This window comes from Zingiber officinale, chromosome 1A (assembly GCF_018446385.1).
Source record: "Zingiber officinale cultivar Zhangliang chromosome 1A, Zo_v1.1, whole genome shotgun sequence".
Lineage (NCBI taxonomy): Eukaryota > Viridiplantae > Streptophyta > Magnoliopsida > Zingiberales > Zingiberaceae > Zingiber > Zingiber officinale.
This window is the reverse complement of record NC_055987.1, coordinates 18,159,229-18,171,963: the sequence shown is the minus strand read 5'-3', so window position 1 is coordinate 18,171,963 and position 12,735 is coordinate 18,159,229. Positions and strand designations below refer to the sequence as shown.

Sequence of the window (12,735 nt, the reverse complement as noted above, 5' to 3'; positions counted from 1 at the left end):
CAAAACCTAATGGAGAGTGCCTTCAGATTATGTCTTTTTAATGTGTGTCAAAGCGGGGCGAGTCATCTTAAGTTAGAAAAGTTAAGATCTTAAGTTAGAAAAGTTAAGAATATTTTCTTATCTCCCAAACTTTTCGAATCTCTTAAACTTTAAGAATTAACCCTTAGAGACTCAGGCCTGACTTAAGAAAATTGTCAAATATCAAAAAAGGAGAGATTGTTGGTGCAACCGATCTCTAGGGTTTCAATGTTTGACAATGAACCTTAGTCTGGTCAGTTTGACCAAGAGTTGATTTAAATAAGACTTTATGTGTGGAAGTGAAAATCCTAGTCGGGACTAGATGACTAGCAAGGGTAAGTCCTAACCGAAGGATAGGTAGGTGAGAAGTCTACTGAGTGACTAGTCCTAACTGGAGGTTAGGTAAGGGGAAGCCCTGGTGAGTGAAGTCAGGCCCTAGTGAGTGAAGCCAGGTAGTGTAAGTCTTGGTGAGTGAAGTCCAACCCTAGTGAGTGAAGCTAGGTGGTTGAAGTCCTAGTGAGTGAAGCTAGGCAATGGAAGTCATGGTGAGTGAAGTCGGGCCCTAGTGAGTGAAGCTTAGTGGTGGAAGTCCTGGTGAGTAAAGCCAGACAATGGAAGTCCTAGTGAGTGAAGTTGGGATCCCTAGGGGAAGGTAACCCTAGGTAATATATGATCGACTAGTTTTCGGTCGATCGCGCGCGGTCGACAGGACCAGCGAATTATTAATAATGTTAACTCTGTATTATCTTTACCATTTTATATCTATTGTGCTAACTCAGTATTATAGGCAAGTCTTAGTAGATCAGCTTGGTCAGATACTAAACAAAGCCAGAGAAAGTCTAGACAGGTCTGAAGGACCAGATGTTTGGCAGGTAAGTAAAGGTAAGTCACTGGAGGAGAGTGACTTAGTGAGGGCACACTCCTATTGAGGGACAATAGGTGTCAGTCCATTTTAGATCCTTAATTTGAGACCTTGACTAGTTCCTGGTCCTGGGAGGATAGGAGCTAATTACTACTTCTTATTTTTACTGTGCTAACTTTGTTTTGTAGGTTAAATATTTTAGTTTTGAACTAACACAAGAAGCTCAAGCTCATCGGGAGACCAAAACTAATTTCTCCTCTCGGTCCCTGTTGTAGCCTCTATAATACCCTGTATCCACAAAGCCCACTTCTTACCCAAGTAATGGGTCGGACACATCCTTGCTTGGAGCAGCAAGGGGCTAACATTATTTTGGAGCTCCATGTGTGGGAAGCCATGCTTGGTGACCAAGCATAAGTCAGAAAAGGAAAAAGGAAGTTTTGTAAAATAAAAATTTGTTAAATCTTTCCTTATTTGTAGTAATCTACAATGGTTAAAAGAGAGATTTTATTTTGTTAAAATCTTTCCTTTTTTGTAGTTATCTACAATGGTTAAAAGAAAGATTTTAATTTTGTTAAAAACTTTCCTTTTATAACCATCCTCGTGGGTTTGAAAGAGAGTTTTAAAATTTTAAAATATTTTCTTTTATAGCTATCTACAAAGTATTAAAGAGAGATTTTAATTTTGTTAAAATTTTTCTTTATTTGTAGTTATCTATAATGTTCAAAAGAGAGATTTTAATTTTTGATAAAACTTTCTTTTTTTATAACCATGATTTAAAAAGAGAAGTTTTAATTAATCTTTCTTTTTTTGTAGTTGTCTACATGTTTTAAAAGAGAGAGATTAATTTTAAAACTTTCCTTTATTACCATGTACAATAGGAAATTTAGAAAAGAGATATTTTAATTGTTGTTAAAATTTTCTTTTTAAAAGGGAGGCCATAAATAAGGAAGTTTTAATTATGTTTAAAACTTTCCTTTTTTACCTTGACCAAGGATTATAAAAGAGAAGGAGAGGGTGCCTCATAATAGGAGAGACCCCTATTCTCTACTCTCTTTTCCTTGGTGTGGCTGGCCCCTTCCTCCCTCTCTCTTCCTTAAGCCGGTGGCACACCTTCCTTCTTCTCTTCTTGTCTTCTTTCTAAGGTCAGCATCCATATTCCTTGGTGGCTGAAACTTAAGGAAAAAGGAGAAGACTCTACATAGGTGGCCGGTTACTAGAAGGAGAAGAAGAAGGAGAAGAAAGGAAGAAAGTTTCCTATTTTGTCATCCCTTGGTGGCTCAAGAGTCTTGGAGGAAAAGAAGAAGGAGCTTGGGTGGGTTTCATCTTGGTAGATCGTCGCCCACACGACATCCAAGAGAAGGAGAGGAATACAACAGAAGATCAAGAGGTCTATAAGTTACAAAGAAAGGTATAACTAGTTATTTATTTCCGCATCATAACTAGTTCATATTCTTTGTATAGATCTTGAAAAACCAAACACAATAGGCTATCGATTTTAAGTTATTATTTTTGTTATCGATTTTATTTTTTGATTTCATGTTTCGATAATGTGCTTTTATTGAGGTCTCTAAAGTTAAACTCAGTTTACTGTAAGAAGTTAAATATTTGATTTCTTTGTGAGGCTTTGTCTAGGAAGTGGTGGATGATCCCATACCCAAGAAGGCCTAGTGCCTCGCCATGTTTAACCTGGAAACCGATATTTGAAATAGATATTTGATTAACTTCTGTAATATAGTTTAATTTAGGAAGATCACATCGGTTAAACTTAGAGTAAAAATGTTAAGTATCGTTTCAAATCCAAGTTTAACTTCTGAAGGCCAATTTGGATTAATAATGTTAAGCATCATTTTCAATCCAAATTTAACTTTAGTAGAGCATATGGGTAGCTAGGATAGTTCTATGCTTGTAAAATTTTTTTGTACAGGGGAACTAGGACGGTATTTCGAGTAGCAACCAACATCATCGTCGCCCAACGCTTCATCTCGCAAGCTCTCAAATAGGATCATCATGCAAGGAATATGACATTGGGGTCATATTACATGGAAATTAGTTTTAGATGTATATATATCATATAAACTAATGCTAGGGATGCATTGTGATTTAGTATAGGCAAATATATCAAGATAAATCCAAAACTAGGACTATAAGTTAAGGTTCAATTGAATAATTTAGATAGTTTTAGATTTTGTGTCAATCTTAGAATCTGTGATAGATATATTTTTGAATATATTTTTTCCAAGTAGACATGAGTAAAATAGACATTTTCACAAAATTTAAGAATTTTTGGAGGTTTGTGGAATTTTTAGTATATTTCTGAAGTTGGGTCAAAAATACTATTTGGCTCAGATACCAATTGACTGGTGTTCATCAAATATAGAATGGTTCTGTGAGTTTGATTCGACGAGGGCAGTCGACTAGGGTCTAGGGCAGTCGACTGATACAGTCTAAAATCTATTTTTCAACATTGGGTTTGATTGGGATAACTTGTATAGATGTATGAGATCCTTGGAGGATAAATACACGAGTTTAGGGTCAGTTCAGATGATCAAGTTTCGACAATTGGGATATTGTTGAAAGATTTTTGATATTAGGTAGAGTGGGAGAAGTAAGGTTTAAGTGGAAAACCTTAAATACCTTTGCAGCGAGAAATTCCTAACTTAATAGGGAGTTTAGGTGTAAGGGGAGCCTTGTGATAGGTTCTAATACATGATTGTGGTGAAAAATTCTTAGCTCAATGGGAGCTTAGGTGTAGGGGGAGCCTTGTAATATGTTCCAATGCATGTTGCATATTTCATTACCATGGTTGATTGTTATTATGTTCTTCTAACTTAAACGTATTATCGAACATAAAAAAAGGGGAGATTGTTGGAAGTAATCTTGAGGGTCTAGTGTGACCATGAGTTTTGATATTTGGGCAAAGGATTTAAGTTAGATTTACCCTTGTATTTGAGGTGTGCAGGTTTGTAGGATACACATATAACTTAACTTAATGATTTTGGGTCTGGTGAAGGATGAAGCATCCAAGGAACCGCGGATAAGGTAGCAAGGATAAGCCGAGGGAAGCACACTTCGAGACATACGTGAAGGATGACATTGGTATAAGCCATGAGCTTGAATACATCTGAGGGATGAGAGCCAAAGGAATGAGATTTAAAGGCAAGTGGTCAAGGCACGTGGAAGAGTTAAGTGAGTGAGGGTCAAGTGTGAGAGAAATATACTCGAGAAGGGAAACTCTAGGTTTAGGATTTTACCAGTCAACTAACAATTGGACCAGTCAATTGGCAACTAGACCAGTCGACTGGAGAAGAGCACAAAATATTTTTGTGTCCAACGACTAAGACATTAGTTGACTAGTGCAAAGACCAGCTGACTGGTAAAGAACCGTTGGTAGAATCACAAATTCTATGGAGTGTCATTGGCCAGCAACAGTTGACTGGTGCAATGACTAGTCGACTAGTAACGGTAAAATCAGTTTGCCGATTTCCCCAAATTATATATAATGGAGTTTAGGGTGGCTGGTCTTGGTTGACGAAACAGGAGTGGAAAACCCCTATTAGTAGTCTACTTTAGTAGTGATATGTGTACGATGTATTGATCAAGGTTGTGCAAGGTTTACTCCACTGAGAAGGAGTTCATGCTAGCTGAAGTTGTTGGAGCTTGATCCATCGAAGGATCACAGGGATCGTCTACCTTACGGACATGTCGTGGAGTAAGAGCTTTATCTCCAAACCACATTAAATGAACGTGTAGGTTTGTCTTCTTGCTTTGTTATTTCATTATTCCGCTATGCAACTAACGAATTGTAGGAAGACAATCGAATTGGGGTAATGCCTGTTTAACCCCCCTTCTAGTTGGCCCAAAGATCCTTAACAACAAGAAGTCTCTTCAAATGATTTCTATGAATTTTAACACCTAGAATGTAATCTACTTCACCCATGTCCTTCATTTTAAAATTTGAAGACAACCACTTCTTAATGGTTTCAATATACTCCTTGTCATTTCTTGCTAACAATATGTCATGGACATAAAGAGATAGAATTACAAACTTTTTATTGGATCTTTTCACATAAACACAATGATCTTCATCAATCATAATGAAGTCATATGAGATCATTGCTTTGTGAAATTTCAAATACCATTGTTTAGAAGACTGCTTAAGGCTATAAATTGATCTATTCAATTTACAAACTTTATTTTCTTGACTTTTAATTACAAAATCTACTGGTTGTTCCATGTAAATTTCTTCCTCGAGTTTTTCATTGAGAAAAGTAGTCTTAACATCTATTTGATATAATTCTAAATCCAAATTAGGAACTATGGCCAACAATAGACGAATAGAGGTAAATCTCACTACTAGCGAAAAGTTTTTTCATAATCAATACTCTCTTGTTGATTATAACTCTTTGTCACTAGTCTAGCCTTATATACCTCTCTATTGTTCCAACAGCCTTTTGCTTAATATTGAGAACTCATTTGTTCCCAATAGCTTTACGACCATGTGGAATTTCAACTAGTTCCCAAACATTGTTTGATTTCATTGAATTCATTTCTTCTTCCATTGCATTTATCCATTTGTCCCTCGAAGGACAAGATAGAGCCTCGTCTATGTTTTAAGACTTTTCTTCATCAATTGAAGATATGATATAAGTATGCCCTTCAATCTTATAATGATGTTTAGGCATACCTTTCCTATTACTCTTCCGAAGTTGAGGATCAGATGAATTAATATACTCTGGATTACTCCTACTCAGATCATAAGAATCATCGTGATGAGGATTGTTCCCATTAGGGTTACTCCTACTCGGATCAGATGAATCATTATGATCAGGATCTCTCCCACTGGAATCAAACAACAACTCATCCACTTGAGCTTTGGATGACTCATTTGGCAACAACCTATTATCTGAATCGGATAACTCAAATAAAGGTTCATTCCCCTTAATTTCACCTCTCTTAGGAAAATCAGTCTCTAGAAATTTTCCATTTCGTGATTCAATCTCAGTAATGCTTCTATCATCTTGTTTTACCAATGAACACAACGTAACTCTTAGAATGCTCAGAGTATCTGATAAAAATACATTTCTTCCTGGAGAACCCAACTTTTCATATTTATTTGTAGAATCATAAATATAAATACTTGATCCCCAAGATCTAAGGTTACTCAAGTCTGGTTGTCTACCAGTCCAAAGTTCATATGGCATTAAAGGAACTGACTTTGAAGACACATTGTTCATGATATAGGTCATAGCTAATAAAGCATTTCTCAAAAAGGAAATAGGCAAATTAGATTATGGCATCATGGACCTTGTCATATCTAACAATATTCTATTCCTTCTCTCAGCAACACCATTTTGCTGAGAAGTGTAAGGAATACTCAATTGTCTAATTATGCCTTTTTCATTACACAAATCCTTAAATTGATCTAATAGATATTCATGCCCTCTATCAATTCTCAAAGTCTTTATTGTCTTATCCATTTGATTTTCTACTTCATGTACATAGCGTCTAAAACATTCTAATGCTTCAGATTTATATGAAATCAAATAGACATGAAATGAGTGAAATCATCTATAAATGGAATGAAGTAAGAGGCTTCATGTCTAGTTCTCACACTCATTAAACCACATATATCTGAATGAATCAATTACAAATAAAATTCTGACCTAATTTTTTTCCAAATGGTTTTCATGTCATTTTACCAGCAAGACAATGCTCACAATTAGACAAATCAACTTTAGAAAGAAAACCTAATAGCCCTACTTTTATAAGCCAATTCATCCTATCTTGCCCAATGTACCTAATCTAGCATGCCAAATATAAGCATCCACATTTGCATTACTAGATGAGCAAACGTTTAACGAAACACAATGATCAACATAATAGTTAAACATTTGTCTTACACAATCTAACACAATAAAATCATTTCTGAGATGTCCACAACCATAATACATAGTGTCATAGTAGATACAAACCAAATTACTACTAAAGTTCAAACTATATCCTAATCCCAAAAGAACAACAACATATACTAGATTTCGTCAAATTTCTGGTGGATAGAGGACATCATGTAAGATAAGAGTTCGACCTTCATGCAACTCAAGTTTGCAAGTACCACTACCTTTGACTTCAATTTTAGCATTATTTCCTACATATATCCATCTTGTGCCGCAAGGAACTCGACAAAAATCTATAAACACTTCACAATCTCTAGTCACATGGTATGTTGCTCTTGAGTCTACAATCCACACAGGATATGATTTAGTTAGTAAAATAGTGCTAGAGATACATATAATACTCACAAAAGCATTAGTAAGTGCTACCTTTTAGGCTCAGGGCACTCACAAGCAAAATGACCAAATGTTTGGCAATTGTAGCACTTCATTTTGATCTTATCTCTCTTTTCCCCAAACCTTTTACACTTATTCTTTTGGTTTGGCATGAAGTTGTTCTTCTTTAAGACTTCCACAACATTCTTCCCTGATACGGGTTATGTTAGATTGGCTGAGTGAAAGGCCGAGCAAGCGCCTCCTCACTCATTTATGCTCGACCGAGCAAAGCCCGCCCGAGCATAAAGACATTTAACCTAATATATAATTTTCAGTATATCTCCGGCCGATCGTAGGCCGAGTGAGCGCCCACACGCTCATATATGTTCGACCGGGCAAAGCCCACCCGAGCATAAAGGAATTTAGCTTTATATATAACTCTCAACATATTACCAGTTGATCGCAGGCCGAGCGAGCGCCCACACGCTCATATATGCTCGGCTGGGCAAAGCCCGCCCGAGCATAAATGCATTTAGATTTATATATAACACTCAGCATATTACCGGCCGATCGCAGGCTAAGCGAGCACCCACACGCTCATATATACTCGGCCGAGCAAAGCCCGCCTGAGCATAAAGGAATTTAGCTTTATATATAACTCTCGGCATATTATCGGTCGATCACAGGCCGAGCAAGCACCCACATGCTCATATATGCTCGATTTGGCAAAACTCGCCCGAACATAAAGGAATTTAGCTTTATATATATAACTCTCAACATATTACCGGCCGATCACACGCCGAGTGAGCACCCATGTACTCATATATGCTCGGACGGAAAAAACCCACTCGAGCATGAAGACATTTAGCTTTATATATAACTCTCAGCATATTGCCATTCGATCGTAGGCTGAGCGAGCACCCACATGCTCATATATGCTTGGACGTGCAAAGCCCACTCGAGTATGAAAGCATTTAGCTTTATATATAACTCTCAACATATTGCCGGTCGATCGCAGGCCGAGCGAGCGCCCACACGCTCATATATGCTTGGTCAGGCAAAGCCCGCCAGTATATAAAAGCATTTAGCCTTATATAAGATTCTCAGCATATTGTTAACCGATCGCAGGCCGAGCGAGCACCCACGCGCCTATATATGCTCGGTCGGGCAAAGCCTGCCTGAGTATAAAGTCACTTAGCCTTATGACACGTTCCTAATATACGGCTGGCTTAAACAACCGACCAAGACATATTCAACAGGAGACATTCTTAACAGTATATACGGTCGGCTTAAATGGCCGACCAAGACATATTCAACAGGAGACATTCTTAACAGTGTATACGATCGACTTAAGCGACTGACCTAGACATATTCAACAGGAGACATTCTTAACAATATATATGACCGGCTTAAGTGATCGGTTGAGACATATTCAATAGGAGACATGTTAGTGCGGAAGCATCCGACGATCGAACCTATGTTTTGATTATATCAAAGGGTTCAAAGTTAAGATTTTTTTGTTATCTAATACGTTGAATGAGCTTTGCAGGAAAGTCCTAAGTGTACTTAGGCAAAAGTCCTAACTACGGTTAAGCAGGTGAAAAACCCTAGGGGCGGTAACCCTAGGTCCTAGGGGGTGGTAATCTTAGGTGAAGAAAAGTCCTAGCCGCGGTTAGGCAAGTGGAAAACCCTAGAGGGTGGTAACCCTAGGTCATAGGGGGTGGTAATCCTATGCGGAAAGCCTTGGCGGGTCAGAGTCTTCGGGCAAAAATCCTAGGAGGCGGTAACCCTAGGTGGAAGTCTAGACGAGTCGTGGAGCGGGCGTCCAGCATGAAGACCGGAAGATTTGAGCGTCGAGCAAAAGTACAGTCGATCTGGAGGACCGAACTAGCAAAAGGTAACTTCTCCTGTGCGGAGTAGGTGAGGACACGTTCCCTGGAAGAGGGAACAGTAGGCGTCGGTTCAACCTAGGATTTTCGGTCGAAAATCTGAAGTCAGAACCGGACAGTCCAAAGATTGTCAAGTTATTTACTTATATATTATGTACTATATTCTAACTCTGTTTTGCAGGAGAATAGTTCCAATAGTTTCTGTGCAAGGTCAGAATTGATAGTGATCGGTCGACCAAACGCTTGGATCGGTCGACCGAACCCCCAAGCCACAGATCAGATTTCCAGCGAGTGGATCGGGCTCGACCAAGGGATCAGTCGACCGAACTTGGTTATCGATCGACCGAACCGGAGATAGGAGTTAACCAGATCAGCGAGTGGATCGAGCTCGACCAGGGGATCGGTCGACCGAACCTGGTTATCGTTCGACTGAACTGGAGATAGGAGTTGACCAGATCGACGAGCGGATCGGGCGGATCAGATGAGGAGGAGATCATCTGATCGGTCGACCGAATGTGGGGATCGGTCGACCGATCCGCCTCGGGTCAAAATTGATCCCAGATTTTGAGGATCTGGATCAGATCGGTAAAGGCTATAAAAGGAGCCTCGGGCTGCAGCTTCCAGAACAACTCGAACAGAACAACCTGTGCTTTTGAGCGTTGCTCCGAACGCTTCAACTACGCTCTGCTACTCCGACAACTGACGACTCTATTCTTCAATTCTTTTATATTGTCAATATTATTTCTTTATTCAACACTTGTACTCTTAAATTGTAAAAGATTTTTGGATTGATAGTGATTGCCCATCGAAAGCGATCTATAATCGCGGGCCTTGGAGTAGGAGTCGCCACAGGCTCCGAACCAAGTAAATACCTTGGTCTTCTGTGTGTGTTTGTCTTTTATTATTTCAGCCGCGTTACTTGAATTTCCGAATACTAAACGCGTGAAAGCCACGAGCGCTATTCACCCCCTTCTAGCACTTTCGATCCAACAATTGGTATCAGAGCGGGGTTGCTTTGATTTGGTGCAACCACCAATCAAGCACTTTTTCATGGTATTTTCAGTTTTTCGGAGTCGATCGGAATTAAGTATAGTTGCTATATTCTAATCTATTTTCTCGTTCGAGTCGATTTTTGCTCGAAGTTGGTGCAACACCACTCGAGTTTGTTTTCCTTTTATTATACATCCCACACTACTAATCCAAGACCCAGTCTTGGAACAAATTTTTCCTTATTTTTGTGTGCAAGTTTTCAAATGGCCCAACAAGAAGGATATAGCACAGTCCGTAGCCCGCTCTTCTCCGGTGAAGACTTCAGCTACTGGAAAGGATGAATGGAGTTGTACTTGCAAACCCAGTTCGAAGTCTGGATGATCACCAAGACAGGCCTCGAACTCCCACTTGATGGCACGGGCAAATTAGTATCATGCGTGAACTATGATGCATCCTTAATAAAGAAAGTAGAAGTAAACGCAAAAGCAACCTGCATACTCCAGTGTGGTCTGACAAAGGAGAAACTCAATAGAGTAGGACCGTTCTCAAGTGCAAAGGAGATATGGGAAAAACCAATCGAACTACATGAGGGTACATCAGAAACCAAGGTGAGTAAGCGAGATCTGCTTTTCAATAAATTATATAATATCAAAATACAGGAAGAAGAGACAGCAAGCCAGCTTCACGCCAGAATTCAAGACCTGCTGCATGTACTCCATGCCATAGGACAGAAAGTGGAGAATAGGAATGTAATAAGGTATGCACTCAACGCCTTCCCTAGGAATACCTTGTGGGCATCCATGGTAGATGCGTACAAGGTATCCAAGGACTTATCTTCAATTAAATTGGATGAAATCTTCTCTGAATTTGAATTGCATCAGCAGATTAATACACACCCGATCGAAAATGGTATAACTTTGGTTGCAGGTACTAGCAGAACAGGCGAACCGAAATCGAGGCGCAGAACTGAAAAGGAATCAGAAGAAGAACCTGATTCAGACGATGAAGATGACAAGCTTACTGCGGAACTCATAAAGCTCGTACGGAAGATGTGCAAAAATAAAAAGGCAACCCAAATTAGCACAAAGATCAAGACGGGAGTTACATGCTACAGCTACAACCAGAAGGGCCACTACAAGCTAGACTGTCCAAATCAAAAGCAACGAAGAAGGAAGGTGCTGAAGGCAACATGGTCTGAGTCCTCAGATGAATCTGAATCCAACGAAGAAGAACAAACAAGCCTTCTCGCTCTACCATTATAAGCGAACATCGTCGAAACTGAGTCCGAGTTCGAGTCAGAAATCGAGAGCGAATCCGAAATCGAGTCCGAGCGAAGCCACGGATCCGTATCCATTTCCGAAGGGCTAAACCCTGTTGTAAGTTCTTTACTCACCGAGACTCAATTAGATTATTTACAAAAATTAGTTCCATATATGTTGAAGAAACTGGCTAAATCCAACGCCCGAGTCAAGTCGCTCCAAAAGGAGGTAACAACCCTTAAGGAAGCGACTAAATCGAGTTCTTTGACTGAGCTTATTCAAATTGGAAGCTCGACTCAAGTCCAACAACTTGAGGAAGAAAATTCCAATTTGAAAACTCAAGTTAAAGAACTCAAGGAAATGTTGGAATGGTTCACCCTGGGTTCCATGAATCTTGATCTGATTCTTGGAAAACAGCGAGCCGTTTACAACTGATACGGTGCATGAGAAGGGGGTCAGGTGGATGACATGGCCAAAGGTCAAGTCCATGGGATGGTCAGAAGTCTAGCCCCTGTGGAGATCAGAAGTCAAGCTTGCGTGGCCACAGTCAAAGTCTCAGCTGATAGGGCAGTTAAAAGATAAGATTATAGGTTGGACAAGATTCAGCCTCGATGGCAATTGAGGGCAGGGCCCACAGGCTAGGTAAAGACGCGGAAGGAAAGGCCTCTGGTGTAGAACAGACCTGGCGTACAGGTCAGGACATACGAACCAGGGATTACAGAGGACAAAAGCAGGTCGGAATATAAACTCGGCGTACAGGTCGGGACATATGAACCAGGGATTACAGAGGACAGAAGCAGGTAGGAATACAGACCTGATGTACAGATCGGAACGTACAAGCCATGGATAACAACAGACAGAAGCAGGTCAGAATACAGACCTGGCGTACAGGTCGGAACGTACACGCCATGGATAACAGTAGACAGAAGCAGGTTGGAATATAGACCTGGCGTACAGGTCGGAACGTACAAGCCATGGACAATAGCAGACAGAAGCAGGTCGGAATACAGACCTGACATACAGGTCGGGACATATGAACCAAGAATTACAGAGGACAGAAGCATGTCAGAATACAGACCTGGCGTACAGATTGGAACATACAAGCCATGGATAACAGCAGACAAAAGCAGGTCGGAATACAGACCTGGCGTACAGGTCAGAACGTACAAGCCATGGATAACAGTAGACAGAAGCGGGTCGGAATACAGACCTAGCATACAGGTCGGGACATATGAATCATGGATTATAGAGGACAGAAGTAGGTCGGTATGCAGACCGGGCGTACAGGTCGGGACGTACGAACCATGGATTATAGAGGACAGAAGCAGGTTGGTAGGTGATGTCTATCAAGGATACGGGTCAAGACTTCTAGCCTTGCGGCTCAAGATACATTGACAAACATACAGGTCGGGATGTGCCAGCTAAAGATACAGGTCAGGATTCATAGCCTC

The 12,735-nt window shown here is 40.0% G+C and overlaps 1 protein-coding gene across 1 annotated transcript; it reads right to left on the bottom strand.

The window, feature by feature from the left end:
* Nucleotides 1-5,349: 5,349 nt before the first annotated feature.
* LOC121996771 lies at nt 5,350-6,126 on the bottom strand. Its single transcript, XM_042550868.1, has 2 exons — nt 5,565-6,126; nt 5,350-5,483 (listed from the first exon to the last, which is right to left on the bottom strand). Exons 1-2 carry the CDS (start codon nt 6,124-6,126, stop codon nt 5,350-5,352), a joined length of 696 nt encoding a protein of 231 aa, XP_042406802.1.
* Between the last annotated feature and the right edge of the window lie 6,609 nt (nt 6,127-12,735).

What these genes read in the sequence shown, in the direction of transcription:
- LOC121996771 (XM_042550868.1), bottom strand. Translation starts at nt 6,126, where the DNA reads ATGACCTATATCATGAACAATGTGTCTTCAAAGTCAGTTCCTTTAATG. An exon ending in TCGGAAGAGTAATAGGAAAG is followed by an intron (nt 5,484 to 5,564) that starts GTATGCCTAAAC and finishes CTTAAAACATAG; the next exon opens with ACGAGGCTCTATCTTGTCCT.